A 21,268-nucleotide genomic window follows, 5' to 3' on the forward strand; every position below is an offset into this window, starting at 1 on the left:
AATTTGCACGAGTCAAAACCACTGTTAGTTAAAACGCGTTCGCGTTTTTTTGCCGTTTAAAACGCGTATTACCGTATGCTTCCATACAATGCGAGAAAAAACGGGTACGGCTGTCTAAACCGTTTTAAACACTTTTTAAACGCACGTTTAAAACGCGTATACGTTTTATAAGGGCAAACTGGGAATTTTATCATACTATTAAAAAAAAAAAAAAAAAAAACCCAAAATCGAAGAAAACGTTTTAGGATTCATTTCTTCCCCAAATCCCTTCCCTTCGTTTTCTTCCCCAAATCCCTTCCCTTCGTTTTCTTCCTGTTAATGTCTTCCATCTCTGCTTCTTTCTCACGGAGCTTTTGAAGGATCCTTTGATTCCTTTCTTCGGCAAATGAGAGAGTCTGGACTTTGAAGTTGATTGGCCTGAACCTTCTCTAGGATCGCTTCTTTCTGAGTTCTGAAATTGTGCTCCGGTGAATCCGTGAATCGTAGCCGTAGTCCGGTGCTCCGGTGAGTCCGTGACTCCATCTCTCCCGGTGAGTCCGTGATTCCATCTCTCCCTTCTTTCGTGAGTCGATTTTCCAACCTAGGGAAAACAGATGCTGAGATCGGCGTGAAGGTTTTGGCCGTCAGTAGGAAGCGGATCCACCATTCAGCGGATCCACAGTTGGCGTGAAGGTTTTGGCCGTCGTCAGAAGCGGCATCAAAACTAGTGAGCAACAACTGCTGAGACAAGTTGCCGTCCTCAGGAGCCGTGGTTTGAGTCGTTTGACAGGGTTGCTGTTGAGGTACACTCTTCGAGCCCTTGTTGTGAGCCTTTCTCTCTGTCTCTACTCTTCTTCTTCCTCTTGTTCTGTAATATAGCATCGAAAGGGTCTGGGCGCAAGGGTCACTTTCGCCACGGCTTCTTTTTCCAAGTTACTTTCAGTCTGCAATTTCAATCAACCATGGAGTAACTCCCAACTCCGGGGGCCCCTAAGAATTTCAAATTTGGAAAATGTTGGCAATACCAGGCCAGATGCCATTGAAGCCAATTTAAAGAATAAGCCACACCTTCGTGAGTCTGCAACCCCACACCAATATTGAAATGCTAAGAATTGTCAGTTATGGTGGTACAAGATTTCCAAGTTGGGTAGGCCACCGTTCCTTCTCTAATTTAGAGGCTGTTATACTCAGTCATTGTCATAATTGCATGGTCTTGCCTTATCTAAGGCAATTGTCCTCTCTCAAATACCTCATGATCGACTGTTGCAGTGAGTAAGATATAATTCTGTTTTCTGATTGATTGGGTATTATAATTCTGTTTTTCTGATTACTAATCCGATTTGGCATTTTACATCCCTTTTTTTTTTCATTTACTAATCTATGATTTTATTTTTTTGAAAGGAATTTACTCATCGTTCATTCGTTATACGTTAATTATTCTATTTTTTGAGATTGGAAAGGATGTTTTATTATATTATGTAGGTATTTCAAAGTTGAGCTACCTGAGCTTAAGCAAAATGGTGAGACCTAAGGATAAATTTTGGGAACATGTAGAGCAACATGCTTTGGGCCGTTTCACATGTAACTATTGTGGACTTAATTATTCCGGGAGTGTTTCACGAGTGAAGGCTCATTTAGCTTGTCAACCTGGACATGATGTTCAAATTTGCACCCAAGTTCCTGAGCACATTCAAGCTGATGCCCTGGCAGAATTTAATTTGAGTAGATCTGCTAAGAAAAGAAGGAGTGATTCTCTTGAAAGTGGAATGGGTTCCACAAGTAGCACACCGTCTATGCCTCATGTTAGGGTTGCACATCAACCCACAATGCTAGAGATGGCTGCTAAGCAAGACAAGAAATCATTGGACATGTTGGTAACTGATTTTTTTGTCAATAATAACATTTCCTTCAATGTTATTCAGACAAATTCTTTTATTGAGATGCTAAGGGGTGCATGTGCTTATGGTACAAGTTATGTTGTACCTAGTTATAGCAATCTTCGGACCAGTTTGATTCCTGGAAAAAAAGCGAAAATCATGCAATATGTTAGCAGTATAAAGGCGACATGGGATATCATAGGTTGCACAATTATGTCTGATTCTTGGACTGACATAAAGAAGAGGTCATGGGTTAATGTGATTGCTTACTCTCCTGGGGGTGCTGTGTTTTTGAAATGTATTGAGTGCGGTATAAATAGATTAACTTCCACATTTCTTTTCAATGAAATTTCTGATGTCATTGAAAAAGTTGGACCAAAGAATGTTGTGCAATTTATTTCAGATAATGGTTCTAACTTTTGTTCTTGTGGTGATATGTTGTCTGGAAAATGGCGTCATATATATAGAATAAATTGTGCTGCTCATGGGATTAATCTGCTTTTGAAAGATATTCACAAAAAAGTTAAATGGGTGAGGGAAGTTATAGAAGATGGAAAACTTGTAGTGAATTATATTCACAGGCACACAGGTATTGTAGCATTGATGAGAAAATTCACCAACAATAGAGATATCAAGCAGCCTTGCAAGACAAGGTTTGGTACTTATTTTTTTATGCTGCAGTCTCTTATTGTTGTTGAGAATGAGTTGAGGCTTTTTGTTGCATCATCTGAGTGGAGAGCCTTTCAATTTAATAAAGTTGAAATGACAGTGAGAACTGTTGGAATAATTCAATCAGAGACATTTTGGGAGGGGGCAAAGGAAGTTGTTGCTTTCATGGAGCCACTTATTTGTATTCTTCGCCTTGTTGATTCAGATGGTTCTACTGCAGGTTACTTATATGAAGCAACAGAAAGGGCAAAAGAAACATTGAGAAAATTTGTGGAGAAGGATGGAGGGAAGTATTTAGCCATAATGGATTTGTTTCAATTTAGGTTAGAGAAGAACATTATTCATCATGTTCATCTCTTTGGTGCACTTTTGAATCCTTCTATTATGTTTGGTGGTCGACTTGATATTGATGGAACTAAATTTATGAATGCACAAGATTTTATAATGGACATCATGATTCCTTTAGAAGATCGTGAGCAATTCATGCAAGAAGTCATTGATTATCGCATGAAAAGTCCATTGTTGTTCAATATGACAGGGCAGACAATGATGAAAACTAATCATCCAAGTAAGTGACTTAGTTAATTAGTTTATTATTGTATTTTTTTTAATTAAATATAGCATTCTTATATTTGTTTACTTATGTTGATTTGTAGGGATTTGGTGGCAATTTGTTGGTAGTGCATTTCCTGTGCTTCAAAATATTGCTTGTAGAATCTTGAGTCAGCCTTGTAGTTCCTCTCCTTGTGAGCGTAATTGGAGTGCTTGGGATGCAGCACAAACAAAGAAAAGAAATAGATTAGCCCCAGAGATGCTAGAGGATTTGGTGTACATCAGGATGAACTCTATGATGAGGGAGAACTATGAAAGCCAACTACATAAAGATTCAAGGCCTATTGATTTAGATAATCTTGGTGAATTACCTATAGTAGACTTTGAGCTTGAAATGGAGAGGCTTGAGCAGACGTACAAGGAACCTGAACCATCTGACACTGGAGCTGATGGAGGATCTACTTCATGTAGTTTAATGTCTCCTCATTGATCTTTTTCTTTTTTTTTTATCATTGATCTTTGGACCTGTTATAATGATACTGAGTTCTTTAGACATCTTGGATGATATGGATGGATTGGTTTTTTTTTTTATATATTTTGGACATGTCTTTTTTAATATGGTGTATTAAGTTTTAATTTGGAATTTACATTGGATGCTATATTTTGGATGATATATGCTTGAATGTTTGATGTTGATGTAGTTTAGAACATTAGATGTAGATATACAGGCAATAATCTCTCAAATTACATGATGATATATTGCCCTTTTTTTGGTTTCGTTTTTTTGAAAACTACACGTTTAATACTCGTACCGTTCGTTTCCGTCCGTTTGACGTTTCTTGTTTTTTTGACCGTACCGTTCATCGTTTTTATCCGTTTAAAACACGTACCGTACGTCTCTGTTTTTTTTCCGTTCCCGTTTTAACTAACAATGGTCAAAACACACTGAGTAATGAGTCATGGTAAAATTGTCATTTTTTGCGTTAATTTTATTGAGGCCCCCGCCTGTTTTTTCTTCATGATATCCAAGTTCTTTCGCCAGAAACACTATGGATGATGACTAATGAGTCATGGTCAAATTGCCCTTTTCTTTTTTCCCTGTCTTTTTTGCCTTTCCCCATTCTTTCTTCATGATGGTGGCACTTCATGAAAGAAAGTGCCACATCAGGTCAAGTTTTCATTTTATTCTCTTTTTTTTCTTCGTACCATTATGCGTCTGTGTGGTAGCAAGGGAGTTTAAAAGGAGGGGAGGTGAAATTTTTAAATTGAAAAGAAAAAAATCCTTTTTAAATATAATAAAAATTTTATGTATTTATACAATCATATGGGATGACATAGATCCCATAAAGTAAAATTACAAAAGTTTCATTTTTTTGTTTAAACTCTTCATTTCCCTTGCAATCAAGCATAGTCATAGGGCTTGTGAACCTTAGGATGAAGTGGTAAATTTCGTGATAGAAAACTATTATTCAAAAATTATATTTTATAGTTAAGGATTTTGCATGCAAAGGAAGGTGTATGATGCCATTCCAACCCGATAAACATGGGATAGAATCATAGAAGTCATCCATAAGGGTGTCAAGCGATCGGGTTGGGTTGGTCTCGGTCGGGCCTAGTCACGTTCGACTAATTTCTAAGGTTGCATCGTAAACTAAAGGTGTTAATCGGTTCAGTTTTGGTTTAAATGGTGCGGATCGGTTCAGTTTACATTTATTTGACTAAAACCATAACCGCACATTTTATTAAATGGTTCTACTTTCTAAAATTGTGACTGTTTAGTAAAAGGTTTCGGTTTCGGTTTCCACGGTTTCTAAACGGTGCCAATTTCATGGTTTTGAACGGTTTCGATTTCGGTTTATTCCATATGGTTTGTAAAACTATTCACAATCGGTTTGTTATAAATTGCAACCATCTCTAAACTGAAGATCATAAGCTTATCAAAAAATAATTGGCAACCACAAATAAGAGATTCTATATTAACGATGGTATGTCTTAATTTGATAATCTAATGTTACTTCTTTACATGGGCATTCTCAAACATTTAGAACCAATATCATACAACATCCAATTCCAGCCTTCTACAGCATAAAATATTAAAATGACAGGTGGTTCAGCCAAAACACCCCATCTATGATAACATGATAACATAATAACATAGAAGGATTATAAGTTCATGATCTAAAGCCTAAACTTGAACTGAATTGCAATAAATCATACCAAAGCAGGATGGACACTTAATTTAATTGTTAATTGTTATACGGATTACTGCCCCTTCTTTATTTAATTGTTATATGGATTAATCAGATCTGTTTAAACGGTTTTAAACGGTTCGATTTAAACTGTTTCAATTCGGTTTGAAACCAACGGGTTCTGCGATTAAAATCGACTTGACCCGTTTAGCTAATCGATCTGAAATTTGAAACCATAATTGCACCATTTACTAAACGGTTTTGTGGTTTCGGCGTAAACGGATCGGTTCAGTTTTAGTAAATGGTTTCAGTTACAAATTCACATCCTTACCGTAAATGCCTGTTTAGCTAAACGGGTTTAGCTAGCACGGACATGGTACGGTTAATAATCGGGTCGATCGATCTTGAACTTTAACTGGACTACCATAAACGGACCTTAATCGAGCCTTAACCGGGCTATAGACATATTTAACTTTAAACGGACTCTAAACAGGTCCTCTGTAAAATTGGTTTCTTAAATGTGTTTGAAGAGGAAGACCAGTAAAATGAGTCAAAGATGGACATAACAAGGAAAAAGATCCCATAGTAAAAATGGATGAAGCCAAAGATGGGCAAAGCAACTAAGTTACTACTGTACTCCGTCTTTAATCAACAAAACTCAAATCAATTAAACTATGCCTACACAACCCAAGTTTAGCAAGTTCAAATCAGTTAAACTTTGCATCAAAAAGATGAATGTTCATATAACAGTTACTGAAATAACCTAGAGGGGGGTGAATAGGTTATACTAGTGGAATTTAACTCTTTTCGATGTACAGGTCACAAGTGTGACTATAAGTTAAAAGCGATGCTGAATAAATAAAATAACAACACCCACAACACAAGATTTATAGTGGTTCAACTCAATTTGAGTCTAGTCCACTCCCTACAAGAATCCTCTTGTAAGGTATTCCACTAGTTTTCACTTTCAGTACAGTAGGTAGGAAAGAAACCTTTACAATCTTTTTACGGATAAGAGTATCCTTACAAATCTCCTTTCCAGGCAGAGAGACGCCTTCATAATCTCTTTAAGAGGTAGAGAGAGACCTTTCTCTTTTTAGGATAAGAGTATCCTTACAATCCTAAGTACAGTCTAGAATTGTAAAAACATAAAATAAGAAATAGTGGAATAAGAGGAATACCTCAAGTGTGGTGCAAATGAAAATGAATAATGATGAGTGATGCACCTTTTGTAAAATCCTCTCTTATGGCTTTGACTTGCACAGGAGAGAGTAGAGGACTTTGATTGAGACTTGAGCCTCTTGTTTGGGATTTGTGTGATAGAATAACTCAAGTAGAAAATAATCTTCTCTAATGCTTGCAACAATGCTCTTAAAGCTCTTTCTTAATGAATAATTAATTAAGAGTGATTAGGGTATTTATAGGTGAACTTAGTGAAGCATTTTAGGCAGGGAATCAAGCTCTAACGGACATATTCTGGGTCTACCGATCGACCGCCATCGGTAGCCGGTCGACCGCCAAGAGCCGTTGTAGGAAAAAAAATAGCCGTTGGAGTACTTCCAAACAGGCACCGGTCGACCGAGACTTTCAGCCGGTCAACCGCCTATGGTCTCAGACAGGTCCAATCGATCGGGGCTTCCAGACGGTCAACCGCCTATGGTCTCGGGTGGTTCCGGTCGACCGGGGCTTCCAGCCGGTCGACCGCCAACATGACATGCTCTGTCATACTGACCAGTCACCAGTGTTTTGACCATAACTTTTTTGTCCGACTTCAGAATGATCTGAGTACAGTTGCGTTAGAATCACAACTCAATTTCCTACAGTTTCTATGAGGGATTCATCTCCTAATACTAATCTTAAGATTCCCTAAAATACCCTTAAGTCAAGTTACTGTGTGTTCCACGCCACTTAGTGACTTTCCATACCTGGTCAAGGCATGCTCTATGGTCATTCTAATATGATGTAATGCACATGCATGAGGTGAGTGCATATAAGTAGGTGGAAATTACAAATTACATTGTAACTAACTTAATCTATCCTAGTGATCTTCTTCTTCACTTGAATCTTCCATTCTTTGGCCTTTCATCTTCTTTCCTTCTTGTTTGCTGTTTCATGTCTTTAAGCTTAGCTTCATGTCTTGATTCGACCTTCGATCTTCTAAGGGTTTCTTCAAGCTAATCACACTTTAACAATCAAGTTAAAGATGTATGTTTGTTTGTTAACACCAAAACAAGGCAAGGAGTGTGGACATGTTTCCCAACACAACCTACACATGGTACTCATGTACCACCTGAAGTGGAAGCCCTTATGAACTTATTTGCTCAGTTGTCCCAATACCATATAACTCTCTACTCAAAGATTCCTCATATCTTTAAGAGACTCTAACGTCTTAATAAAGTGCTGCTGAATTGAAAAACCAAGCTGGTCAAAGGTTCAACTCAAATGGTCTATAGAAAACCAGAATTGGTTTGGTTTGTATTGAACCATTGAACCATGATCAATCATATTTTAAATATTAGACTGAACCAGATTAAATCCATAAGACTATACAATGTGGCTGAACCAAGATACTGAGCCTATAATACGAAAATTGACCCATCAAGGGTTCAATCATTGAATTACTTGAATTGAAGATGGACCATGCAGTTATCTTGGCACTTGTGTTGACACCAATGACAATAAGACATGTGTTGCAATGTGGTACTCAACACATAGATAACAAACTCCTTTGGAATTGGTGGCAACATATCCAATCACAAGAGCCAATTATGAGCACAACCATAGGAGTGCCCACCGCATCTTTCCAATCCTATGCGTTGAAAAAAGAATTTTCTCAAAGAAACTCCCCCTAAATGATCTCTCACCCCCTTTGTTAACAATTTCAAAGGGTGGTACCATATCTTGGGAATTAAATTCTGTTGGACTCCACCTTCACCAATAGAAGTGGAAGAGCAAAAATGGAAAGCAATAAGCTCGAGCTCCCCCTTTCCCATGCGCCTAAGCACCTTAATGCTGGGGAAAGATCATCACACCCAATTTCTTACAAAGATGCTCAAAGGCATCCTTGGGTAATGGTTTTGTGAATATATCTGCAACCTGCTCAGTAGTGGGAACAAATTCAAGCTGAACCTCACCTTTAATGACTTTTTCTTGTAGAAAATGGTGCATGATAGCAATATGCTTCATACGAGAATGCATGACAAGGTTTTTTGAGATGCTAATAGCAATTGTGCTATCACAAAAAATGGAAATAGGCTTTACCTGCTCAACATATAGGTCTTTCAACATCTGTAGCATCCACAAGATCTGCGTACAACATGTAGTTGCTGCTATGTATTCCGCTTTTGCAATAGATAGAGATACCAAAACCTGCTTCTTACTGTGCCACGCAACTAGACTGTTGCCTAAGTAAAATGCTCCACTGCTCGTACTCTTACGATCATCTACACTGCCTGCCCAGTCTGCATCTAAGTATGTAGTAAGTGTGAAGTCACCACCTTTGAGGTACCATAATCCATATTCCAAGGTCCCTCTAAGATATCGAAATATCTGCTTCGCTGCTACAACATGTGATTCCTTTGGACTGGCTTGATAGCGTGCAACCATGCATACTGCTTGTAATATATCCGGTCTTGATGTAGTCAAGTATAATAAGCTACCAAGTATAGATCTATACATCGTTTGATCAATTGTAGGTGACTCATCATCCTTACTCAACTTACATACTATCATCATAGGTGTACTAACCGACTTGCAGTTTCCATCATGAACTTCTTGAGTGTCTCTTTAATATATTTCATTTGAGAAATAAAAATGCCACTTTTCAACTGACGTATCTGCAAACCAAGAAAATAAGACAACTCACCAATCATGGACATCTCGAACTCAGTTTGCATTCTTTCTGCAAAGTCCTTGCATAACTCGTCCCTGTGGCCTCCAAAAATGTTGTTCTCAGACTTGATATAGAGATTGCTGTCCATGAATCCTTTTTTGAATCCCAACTGACATAGATAGGTATCTAAACGTGAATACCATGCTCTCGGTGCTTGTTTCAGTCCATATAGTGCTTTTTTCAGTCTTCATACCATTGTAGGATCTGCACTCAGCTGGAATCCATCTGGTTGTTCGATGTAGACTTCCTCCTCTAGCATCCCATTTAAGAATGCTGACTTGACATCCATTTGATACACTCTGAAACCTCGATGCACTGCCAAAGCTAGAAATAATCTGATAGCTTCCATTCTTGCAACTGGAGCAAAGGTCTCTTCAAAGTCAATTCCCTTTACTTGTGCATAGCCCTTGCATACCAATCTTGCTTTGTTTCTCACAACTTGGCCATCCTCATTGAGCTTGTTTTTGAAGACCCACTTTGTACCAATGACATTCTTATCAGCTGGTCTTGGTACTAAAGTCCAAGTCTTATTCTTCTCTATTTGATCAAGCTCCTTTTCCATTGCTTTCACCCAACTTGCATCTTGTATCGCCTCTGCAACTGATTTTGGCTCTACAAGAGACAACATGGAGTAGGTGTTAGCAGTTTTCATCCTCTTGGTTTGAACATCGGCATTTGGATCACCAATGATTTGTTGGCTTGGATGATTCGTTTGGAATCTACTAGAATTCAAAGTAGTGTCCTTTATTTGTTCCTCTGAGTCTTCATCTGCAGGTTCCATTGACTTTGATGTGCTATCCTCCTTAATTTCACCTTCTTCAATGTCATCGGAAAAATCTTCACACATTGGTAACTCTTTGTTGGGGTCTCTGGATATTGTCCTCTTCTCATCAATAGTGACATCTGCACTTTCAATAAGTTTCTGTAGTCTTATTGTAGCATCTGTATGCTTTGCTTTGACTGGAATAGCCTAAGAAAATTCCCTCATCTACTCGATCTTCAAACTTCCCGAAGTTTTGATCTGACCTCTTTATGTAGCATCGACTACCAAACACTTTGAAGTGCATAACAATTGCTTTTCTTCCAAACCATAGCTCATAAGGTGTTTTATTCTCATGGGGTCGAAGCATGCTTCTATTTTGAATGTAGACAGTTGTGTGGACTGCTTCCTTCCAAAATGTGGCAGCAACATTGCTCTCAATCATCATGGTACGAGCCGTCTCCTATACTGTTCTATTCAGTAGTCTACGAAATCATCTAACTTGAACTCACCACCTTTGTCAGACCTTAAACATTTGATTTTTCTGCCAATCATGTTCTCTGCCTGACTCTTGAAGATCTGGAACCGATGTAGTGCTTCTGACTTATGTTTCATGAATAGTACCCATGTCATCCTAGAATAATCATCAATACATAGCATGAAGTACCTATCACCATTAAGGCTTTGTGTCCTCATGGGTCCACACAAGTCAGTGTGTACCAATTGCAGTGGCTCAGTGCTGTAATGCTCCTTAGCTTTATGAGTTACTCTGGTCTGCTTGCCGTTCTGACATGAACTACATATGGATTCTGCAGGCCTTTTTGATTTTTGGATTGTCTCTCACTGCATTCTTGGAGCTTATTTTGACTAGGTTGTCAAAGCTGATATGACCTAGCCTCTTGTACCATAGCCAGTTCCCCTCCTGTTGCCCCATCAAACAAGAACCTTCCATTTTGTTAGACAACATATAAAGGTTTCCTCAAGTTCTTGTACCAACTGCTACAAGCTTTCCATTGCTAAATTTTTTGATCTCGCATCCATAAGTGTTGAAGATGACGTCATGCCCTTTGTCACATATCTAACTGATACTAAGCAAGTTGTGCCTTAACCTTGTCACCTAGAGAACATCATGGGACTTAGATTTCCTCCAAAACTGACTGTGCCCTTGCCAACTATTTTACCTCCATCATTGTCATAGTGTTTAAGGCGTTGCTAAGGTGACGCCATACTAGCGCCTTGGCGCTGATGCGGTCTAGAGATGGTAAGGCAGTGCTCCGCCTTACGTGAAGTGGCGCCTTATGGGTTTTTTTTAAACACATTTAAAAATTACTTGATGAAGATTCCAAATATAGATTTTTTATTAGTAGTTGTATGATTTTGTTAACACTTGAGATGTATGGGATCAGCTTTACTCCACCAAAAATAACCAAAACAAACAAAACAAAAACACGATTCACAAACAGGGTTTGGATTTTGTCAAGGGTTTTAAGAAAGGGCTTTGGAAAGGAATCAAGGAACAAGGAAGAAGCACTTATCTAGGCGACCATTTTGCTCCGGCAGTGGTGAATTTGCTCCGGCAGTGGTGAATTTGCTCCAGCAGTGGTGAGCTTCATTCTTTCTTGACAGGAGTAGAAATATAGTGGATGACCTTAGGGCTTAGGCACTCATTTTGGCATCATAGAGGTAAGTATAATAAATACTTGTATTTTTTATGTCTTCTTTTCTTTATATTTATAATTTTGTTTCATAATTATGTATTTATATTATATGTTAACATGTTATGATGATTGATGATTGAGATTGATGATTGACGATTGATGAAGATGAACTTAGTTTATTCACTTTATTGATTTGTTTTCTTGATGAATATCTTACATTGGTATGAATATGAACCTTTAATATTTATTTAACATATGAGTAATAGGATTCAACTAGATTTGAGCCATATAGATTGGTTTTATAAAAATATTACATAGGAACGTTTTAGTCGATAAGGCGACGCTTTATGCCGCCTTATCGTTAAGGCGCTCCGAAAGACCCTCAAACGCCTCTGTCGCCTTACCGCCTTAAAATCTATGATCATTGTTACCAAACCTGACGGAGCCTCCATCATGCTGCTGGTACTCCTCGAATATGTCCTTATTACTTGTCATGTGTCGTGAACATCCATTGTCGAGAAGCCAAGGCAATTGCTTGTTCTGAGCTTTGAGTGCTGTCTTCACTACCATAGAACTAGTCTCAACACCATTCTTCTTTTTCACCAAAGTCTTTACATTGCCTGTTTTGTCCTTTCTGCTTGTTTAAGATTGAGTGTGATTTTTACTTTCCTGCATGTGATTAGTATGCAATATTCTTCTACAATACTTAGCAGTGTCCATACATGTTACGTTGATAGCATCTTATTATATCTTGCATTGATGGAAAGAGATGATTCTTAAGATGATTCTTAGTAAAGTAGTTTCTAGGAGAATTGATCATCCTACACTCAGAGAATTTATGGCCATAAGAATTGCAGCTATAACAGTAGCAAAAAAATGGAGTGCACCTTGGTGGTGCAGGTGACCAGATAGATGGTGCATAATTCCAAGATCATTGATGTGTAAATCTGATACCATTTTAACCAGTGGGTGCTTTTATCTGCTTTTCTGACAGGTTGATGGAATCATCAATAGTCTCTTTGCCTTTTGTAGTCTGCTTTGATGACTCACCCTCATAGCCTAGGCCAGACTTGATGTGCACAGGTCTCTAGCAGCTAAGTATCTCATCAAGCTTACTGGTTTGAGGATCAGTGGATGATTGGGTACTATATTTCTTCAATTTTTCGCTCAACATGACAACCTCTGCCTCAAGCTTACAACAGTCAACATATTTGAGGGAGAGTTGAGCCTCAAGATCATCGGAAACCTTATTAGACTCTTCCAACTGAACCTTCAACTCAAGAATCTTCTGCTCAGCTTTCTTGAGTTTCTTCATAGTCTTCTTGTTGCTTATGCGTTCAGTCTCTAGCTCATCAAGAGCTGCATTGAGTTCTTCTTTTAAGTAAACTTCAGCCTCCTCATCGTTGTCATCAGTTTCAGAACAAGTAGTGGGGTAACCATTAGACTTCTCAGTAATTTCACTTAGTGCCATGAACAATGCCTCATCTGCAGTTTCATCTTCTGACTCATCTTCAAAACTGTCATCTGAAGTGCTGCTATGGTGTTTGGAATTGAGTTCTTTACTCTTTGACCTCCCTTTCTTGAAGAAAGTATTTTTCTTCTTGAATTTCTTAGATTCATCATTGGTATCTTTACGCTCGTGTGAACACTTAGTAGCAAAGTGTCCAACACCTCCACAATTGAAGCATTTGAATCATTGAATGGTAACTTACCTTTATACTTGCCGTTACCTCGCTTCAGCTTTCTAACAAAGTTTGTTTCGCCATCATCACTCTCAGTATCAGTATTAGTATCAGTATCGATATCAACTTCTTCGGATTTAGGCTTAATTTGCTTCTTCTTTTGAACCTTGAATGCAGCTGTCTTGTCAATTGCTTTAGGTCTAGCAATATGCATCTCAAAAGCTGAAAGGGAACCATGCAACTCGTCCATGCTAAAGGTATCAAGGTCCTTAGCTTCTTCAATGACAGACACTTTCGAATCGAATCAGGGTGGCAATGATCTCAGGACCTTCTTCACAGTTACTGGGTCTTTAATTTCTCCTCCAAGTCCTCTGATGGCATTGACTGTCTCATTAACCCTCAGCATGTAGGCCTCAAGACTTTCATCTTCTAACATCTTCAGACATTTGAACTGAGCTCTGTGAGATTGTAGCTTTGCTTCCTTGATTTTTGCATCTCTTTCATGTATACTGCATAACTTATCCCAGATTTTCTTGGCGGTAGTGCAGCTCATTACCTTCACAAGTTCACTATCAACTAGTCCGCTCATCAGTGCATTCTGAACTTTGCTATCATACTTATAGGCTTTCTTCTGTGTAGTTTCAGTTAGTGGTCCTTCCACAGGTGTGTAGTCATTCTCAACAGACATCCAGACGTCGTATCCAAGTGACCTCAAGTAAGTTCTCATCCGAAGCTTCCAAAAAGTGTAGTTTGTACCATCGAACAGTGGTGCTTTTGACGAGCCTTCACGACTGGCCATTGGGTGCTCAGGATACTTCCCATGCGGTCAAACGATGCAAGGGAACCTTCTGCTCTGATACCACTTTTTGTACCCAATGGATCACTTAGAGGGGGGGGGGTGAATCAGTGATGTCTAAAAACAATCCTCACAAATTGCCTCACGTGCACACTCGTCAGTTAATACCTGAAAACAAATCACAAACCACAACACAAAGAGATACGTGGTTCGGCACTGTGCCTACATCCGTGAAGCAAATGACCATTTGAGCTACAACACAAATCTGGCCTTAGTAATTCGATTGCATCCACAATCAGGAGCACCAACCCCTTTGCAAGATTCAACACAGCACCCACTGTATTTGGAGCTACAACCCCAACTACGCTTGTCACGCACCCACGCAACAGCGTTTACACCCAATCACCAATAAACAGAGGTTTATAATGAAAACCCTAAAACATCAAGTCTACCCATAACCCAAGAATAGACTTACATTCAATAGAAATCAAAATTTAAACAAATAATGCACCCACTTTGATTTCTTGGTCTTCAGTCTATGCACACCTTCTCAGACAAGGTGTATTTTAGGCAACTTCAAATAACAACCAATAACTTCCTTCACAAATCCAAATTAAAGATGAATGAAATGGCAGCACTTCAATTTCAGATATAACCCCATTCAATCACAATAGCAACAATAACAGTATGCATATTCAAGACAGTAGTAGGAACATCAATATATGAAAGTTCTTCAATTAAACTGATGGACTTGTGGCAATATTGATTGGTTAAAGCAACCTCAGATATCAACTATGATATGAATATACATATTTTAAAATTCAGATTGAAGCTGGATATATATAGAACCAAACCTGAAATTCTGAGATTGCATACAGTAGACTTCCTTTAAAACTTCAAAGATTAAAGAACAATGCAGCAATAGTTCCTATAGCAATAACTGGCAGCACCTCCTCTCCTTCTTTAGTGCAGCAACAACGAACCCTTTCCTCCTTCCTTTGGTCAGCAGGGAATCAGAACAAATATGGAGTCAAAGCAGTAAGAACGAATAAAAAAAAAAATATGACCAGCAAACTCTCTCAATCTGTTGCTCTCCCTCTCTTTCTAAATTTTTCTGCCTGCCTTTCTTCCCCTTTTTTTTTTCGTATGAGGAAGACCTCTTTTTATACCTAGCATAACCGACTTCAGAAAGTAATTCCGTATTGGAGTTCTTCCCCTAATTCCTTTTGATCTCAAATCTGAAATTTTCCCTTTTTATTTGGACTGTACTTGGGATGTACGCACGAGAGACTCCTCTTGATATCGGCTGCTTTCTCTTTCTACTTCTTTCTTTCTAATCTGAGTTAATAGCTGCACACGTAAACGGATCCAGCAAGGCCGATTTTCTAGATGTCCATCTGAAATAAGGATTCTTTTTGGCTGGAAATATTAGAAGCAAGAGAGACTCCTTGCTGTCCTATATCAGTAAAAACTCTTCTTGCAGCCCATGTATAAGAAGGATTACTTCCTTGTTGGACTCCAACTCTTGGAAATACAACAGACTTCTATTTCTTTTCTTTCTATGGAGCATAGGGTATCCACACATGACTTGGGAATCATAATTAGATTAGGATTTAAAAGATTTATCTGCTGTATATGAATTTGAGTCCCAACTAACTTGCTGAGATTTGTAGACAAAATTGTATCAAAAATGTTGATCTGGCTATGCTGCTGAACCATTATTCATAAAGAATGGCTGAGACATTAGATAATGATGTTGTATTGAATCAAAGTCTAGAAGCTGACTCACCATTCCACTAATTAGCTGTCTGATTCAACAAATCAACTTGTCCCAATACCGATAGTTATTAAGGTGGTGAGGCGACCGAGGCATTTGAGGGTCTTTTGGAGCGCTTTGGCGACAGGGTCGGTATAAGGCATCATCTTATCGAGTAAAGCGTTCTTATTAAAAATTATATAATATTATTCATATACTAAATAGAGATTAAAGATTCATATTTCATTCCAATATAAGATATTAAAAAAANCATAGGCTTAGGGGTGTCAATTCCTAAACCGAACCGGTAAAACTGGCCGGACCGAACCGATAACAACCCGGACCGAACCGAACCGAAGCCTTATTGGTTCGGTTCGGTTTCAAGTATTGTAACCCCAAAACCAAACCGAACCGCACCGAAAACCGGATGAACCCGAAACCAAACCGAAACCGGCTCAAAACCCGGACCGAAACCGAAACCAAACCGGTAAGAAACCGAAACACTCCAAAATTCATTAAAAAAATTAAAATTTGAATAGTTTTGTATACATTTGTATGGAAAATCGAATTCAAACTAGACCAAAAATCAAAACCAACCCGGTTACAAATCGATTTAAGAAATCGAAGTTCAACAATTCATCATTTGGTTGTTTCCTAATGGCTTCATACCGGTTTAAAAAACCGATCCAAACCGAAATGAACCTAATAAATCCAAACCGGTACCAACCCTAACCCAAACCGCACCGAAACCGACACCGGACCGAAACCGATAAATCCTTATTGGGTCGGTTTCGGTCACTTCCAAACTCACACCGAAACCGGTGGAACCGGACCGAAACCGCACCGACCCGGACCGTTGACACCCCTATAGAGATCCAAGCAAATAGTCCAATGAGATTTTAGTCAAATCTTTGGCTTCTTCTATTGCTGTCTTCTTGGGTCTCTAAGCTGCAGGTAAGGCTCTTAAGATTTTTCTGACTTTTTCAGCGTTAGTATAAGTCTTACCTAAGCCTTTAAGATTATTCATAATATCAGTAAACCTAGTAAACATAGAAGTTATTGACTCATTTTCTTTCATAGAGAATGACTCGTAATCAGAGACGAGTTGATCTACATTTCTTTCTTTTACCTCTGCTGTACCTTCGTGTGTGACAAGAAGCATATCCCAAATTTATTTAGCCGTGTCACATGCAATGACTCTGTTGAACTCTTGTTCATTGAGGGCACATTGAAGGAACGTAATGGCACGGAAGTTGTACTGGATGAGGGTGATGTCTTCAGCCATCCATTCTCCTTCATCCTTAGGTACTGTCTTTCCATCAACTATCTTGGTGATGGTGTATGGTCCATTCTCTATGGCTCTCCATACAAGAATGTTGTGACCACACACAAAATTCTTGAATCTGTACTTCCAGAAAGAAAAATTTTCTCCATTAAAGTACGGGGGTCTCGAGGCGTTCATGCCTTCTGGTGGTCTTTGAAATGTGGCCATGGTCTTTGACTCACTATTAAGACGATATAGTCTTAAATAAATTGAGCTCCCGCTCTGATACCAATTGAAATAACCTAGAGGGGGGGTGAATAGGTTATACTAGTGGAATTTAACTCTTTTCAATAAAAAGATCACAAGTGTGACTACAAGTTAAAAGCGATGCTGAATAAATAAGATAACAACAACCACAACATAAGATTTATAGTGGTTCAACTCAATTTGAGTCTAGTTCACTCCCTACAAGAATCCTCTTGTAAGGTATTCCACTAGTTTTCCCTTTTAGTACAGTAGGTAGGAAAAAACCTTTACAATCTTTTTACGGATAAGAGTATCCTTACAAATCTCCTTTCCAGGCAGAAAGACGCCTTCACAATCTCTTAAGAGGTAGAGAGAGACCTTTCTCTTTTTAGGATAAGAGTATCCTTACAATCCTAAGTACAGTCTAGAATTGTAAAAAAAAAAAATAAGAAATAGTAGAATAAGAGGAATACCTCAAGTGTGGTGCAAATGAAAATGAATAATAAATGATGAGTGATGCACCTTTTGTAAAGTCCTCTCTTATGGTTTTGACTTGCACAGGAGAGAGTAGAGGACTTTGATTGAGACTTGAGCCTCTTGATTGGGATTTGTATAATAGAATAACTCAAGTAGAAATAATCTTCTCTAATGCTTGCAACAATGCTTTTAAAGCTCTTTCTTAATGAATAATTAATTAAGAGTGATTAGGGTATTTATAGGTGAACTTAGTGAAGCATTTTAGGCAGGGAATCAAGCTCTAATTGACATATTCTGGGTCCACCGGTCGACCGCCATTGGTAGCCGGTCGATCGCCAAGAACCGTTGTAGGCAAAAAAATAGCCATTGGAGTACTTCCAGGCAGGCATCGGTCGACCGGGACTTTCAGTCGGTTGACCACCTATGGTCTCAGACAGGTTTGGTCGATCGGGGCTTCCAGCCGGTCGATCGCCTATGGTCTCGGGTGGTTCCGGTCGACCGGGGCTTCTAGCCGGTCGATCGCCAACATGACATGCTCTGTCATACTGACCAGTCATCAGTTTTCTGACCATAACTTTTTGGTCCAACTTCAGAATGATCTGAGATTAGTTGCGTTAGAATCACAACTCAATTTCCTACAGCTTCTATGAAGGATTCATCTCTTAATACTAATCTTAAGATTCCCTAAAATACCCTTAAGTCAGGTTACTGTGTGTTCCACGCCACTTAGTGACTTTCCATACCTGGTCAAGGCACATGCATGAGGTGAGTGCATATAAGTAGGTGGAAATTAATAATTACATTGTAAATAACTTAATCTATCCTAGTGATCTTCTTCTTCACTTGAATCTTCCATTCTTTGGCCCTTCATCTTCTTTCCTTCTTGTTTGCTGTTTCATGTCTTTAAGCTTAGCTTCATGTCTTGATTCGACCTTCGATCTTCTAAGGGTTTCTTCAAGCTAATCACACTTTATCAATCAAGTTAAAGATGTATGTTTGTTTGTTAACACCAAAACATGGCAAGGAGTGTGGACATGTTTCCCAACAGAGGCAATGTAATTGCAGACTCTAATGCAAAAAGGTGTACCTTGACTCAAACCTCTAATTATTGGTCTTTATACCCAAGCTTCACTTATCAAGATGTAATTTGGGATAGCTTGAACAGACCCGCTAATGGTTTGATTGATGGAGTTGTAGCACTATATATAAATAGTGCTTAAAATTTTGTTCTTTTTGTTTAAAGGGTGCTGTTGATGGCAATGCTGAAGGTGGCCTTTTTTGTACAAATCATATGATCCTTATACTCTGGTGATGGCCATGTCGAAGGTTGAGTTTTAAGGTCTATTGTACTTTTTTTTTTTTTTTTTTTTTTTTTTGATTCTTTATTTTTTTGTCATTGCTGGATAACCCCAAACTAAATCTTTACATTCTATTATTTTTTAGGATATTATTTTGTTGCTGTCTTATAGCAAAAAAAAAAAAAAAAAAAAATTCTAAAGACTACTCAGCGCCAACCGTGCATCGTCAACAGCAAGAAGGCGACTCCCGTCAAACCTATCCATAAACCTGTTCCTAAGAAAAAGGGGATCCACTCCTAATCAAAATCCATGTCACTAGATCTATTCTTGCTCATAAAGGGTGGACCTTGGTCAATCTTATGTTTCAACCATAGTTTTAGTGGCCATACCAGTGGGGCGAATTGGGTCTAACCTTGTAAAACTACATTTTCAATTTAGCTATGAGTCTTCTTGTTAAAACAAAAAAAGGGTTCTATACCATTGTTAAAAATTGGCCGATTTCTAGGGTTCAGGCATATTTCGGTAGAATTGCAATTGTCAGAGATCGATCCAGCTATCATTTCGGATCCAATCCAGTTCCAAAATTTGTTGAACATACTATATACATTAATCACTAGAAATGAGTTTTCATGTAGAATCATCCATTGATGTTTTCAAATAATCCTTCAAATTAGAAGGGAAACAAGGGTATTGCCTCCATCTATTTCCATGTAACTTGAGGATCTTCATTGCTTTATTTTTTGTTGATGACTGCCCATCAATATGTACCAATTCCAAGAGCTTCTTCACAGTTCCAAGTTGTGACATTTCTTCTAAGACCTTCATTGATGGATGAGAACTGCATATCAACCAGAAGATCTTCACTCCAAGCTTAGTTGCAGCATCCGAGAGGCGTAATATCTTCTTCGACACCGCGGCAATCCCTAACTCATGTTCAACTAAAGCCAATCTTCCCTCAGCACATTCACAAACCAATTTGATCAGCAACAATATCTTCTCACATTTGGATCCATTGTAATCTGGAAGTAGCTCAATCAAGACACACATTGCACCAGCTTCAATTGCCTTTAACCTATTCTTTTTAGATGACCCAATGATGTGAACCAAAACATCCAAAGCATAGGAGCATGCAGTGCTGTTGATCTCATCTGATAAGAACTCTAATAAGGATTTGAATAGATCAATACTTTGATCTTCAATAACCCAATTGAAATTATAATCCACTTTAGCCATCTTTCTGAATATAGTAACAGTGTGGAGTCTGGCCTCTGCGCTTCCTCTTTGAAGCATCATAGCCATGGCTTTGATGCATTCATTGTTGGGACTTGGATAGAACTCATCCTTAGCCTTTCTCGGGGAACCCATCTGAAGCAGTACCTCGTCGGAAAAGGCTAATTGGTGTAAGATAGACAAAGCCTCTTCACAAGCTCGAAATATAATGAAATCAGAAGGTTCAGCTAGGCTTTGGACAATTATGTGGCTAACGACTTCAACACCTCCAGATTGAACAAAATAAGCTTTGGTCTCATCACCTAATTCGATTATCGAACGGAGTTTCTTAAGAGAATTTACCTTGAATGGGGTTGAATGAATGGTGGTTAACAAGGAGATCAACTCATCATGCTTGCTTGGTATGGACTCTTGGGAGGAATTAGTTGGAGAGTGAGTCTTCTGATCTTGCCATGAGAGTATGAGGCTCTTGAGGGTATGGTTGGGGGTAAGGTTGAAGTTGTTGATGATCTGATTGGTGGCCGGGCAGGTACGCTTCTTGTAGGTGAAGAACCACTTCTCAATGTTCTTCCTTTCGTATGTAATACCAGTGGAGATGATGACAGGGTCCTTAATGATCTCCATTGAAATGGGGCACCTGAAATATGAAGGAATCTCCATTGTTAGATCTGGTTTCTTCTCCTTTTCTATTGTAAGAGGGAAGGATTGCAGGGAAGAGTAATGACTTATATAGGAGGGGAGAGAGAGAAAAGTCAAAACACAAGAAATGCTCTTGCAAGATATAACATCGATATGGTTGATGGTTCTCCATAAGAGAACCTTTGGGAAGATTTGAATTTGACTTTGTTTTTTTTTATTAGTTTCTGGGAAATTAAAATGTGTTCAGACTTTTTGTAGATATGGCTGTCACCATTGGCGAAGGTTCACCTCACAACCCCCTCCC

The 21,268-nt window shown here is 38.6% G+C and overlaps 4 protein-coding genes across 4 annotated transcripts in view; 1 reads left to right on the forward strand and 3 right to left on the reverse strand.

The window, feature by feature from the left end:
- Positions 1 to 1,496: 1,496 nt before the first annotated feature.
- LOC122089716 lies at positions 1,497 to 3,567 on the forward strand. The gene is made up of 2 exons (XM_042659414.1): positions 1,497 to 3,093; positions 3,182 to 3,567. Exons 1-2 carry the CDS (start codon positions 1,497 to 1,499, stop codon positions 3,565 to 3,567), a joined length of 1,983 nt encoding a protein of 660 aa, XP_042515348.1.
- A 5,708-nt stretch (positions 3,568 to 9,275) lies between these two features.
- LOC122088472 (uncharacterized mitochondrial protein AtMg00820-like) lies at positions 9,276 to 9,802 on the reverse strand. Its single transcript, XM_042657752.1, has one exon. The coding sequence runs from the start codon at positions 9,784 to 9,786 to the stop codon at positions 9,346 to 9,348; it is 441 nt and encodes a 146-aa protein (XP_042513686.1). The 5' UTR covers positions 9,787 to 9,802; the 3' UTR covers positions 9,276 to 9,345.
- A 2,861-nt stretch (positions 9,803 to 12,663) lies between these two features.
- LOC122089717 (uncharacterized G-patch domain protein DDB_G0278987-like) lies at positions 12,664 to 13,508 on the reverse strand. The gene is made up of 2 exons (XM_042659415.1): positions 13,289 to 13,508; positions 12,664 to 13,247 (listed from the first exon to the last, which is right to left on the reverse strand). Exons 1-2 carry the CDS (start codon positions 13,506 to 13,508, stop codon positions 12,664 to 12,666), a joined length of 804 nt encoding a protein of 267 aa, XP_042515349.1.
- A 6,214-nt stretch (positions 13,509 to 19,722) lies between these two features.
- Positions 19,723 to 21,268, reverse strand: part of LOC122089719 (E3 ubiquitin-protein ligase PUB23-like) — a 41,141-nt gene continuing 39,595 nt past the window's right edge. The window contains exon 2 of the mRNA XM_042659416.1: positions 19,723 to 21,011. Within this exon, the coding sequence (XP_042515350.1) occupies positions 19,723 to 21,011 (1,289 nt within the window). The remainder of the gene's footprint in view (positions 21,012 to 21,268) is intronic.

The sequence above is a fragment of the Macadamia integrifolia genome, chromosome 9, assembly GCF_013358625.1.
Source record: "Macadamia integrifolia cultivar HAES 741 chromosome 9, SCU_Mint_v3, whole genome shotgun sequence".
NCBI classification, from domain to species: Eukaryota; Viridiplantae; Streptophyta; class Magnoliopsida; order Proteales; family Proteaceae; genus Macadamia; species Macadamia integrifolia.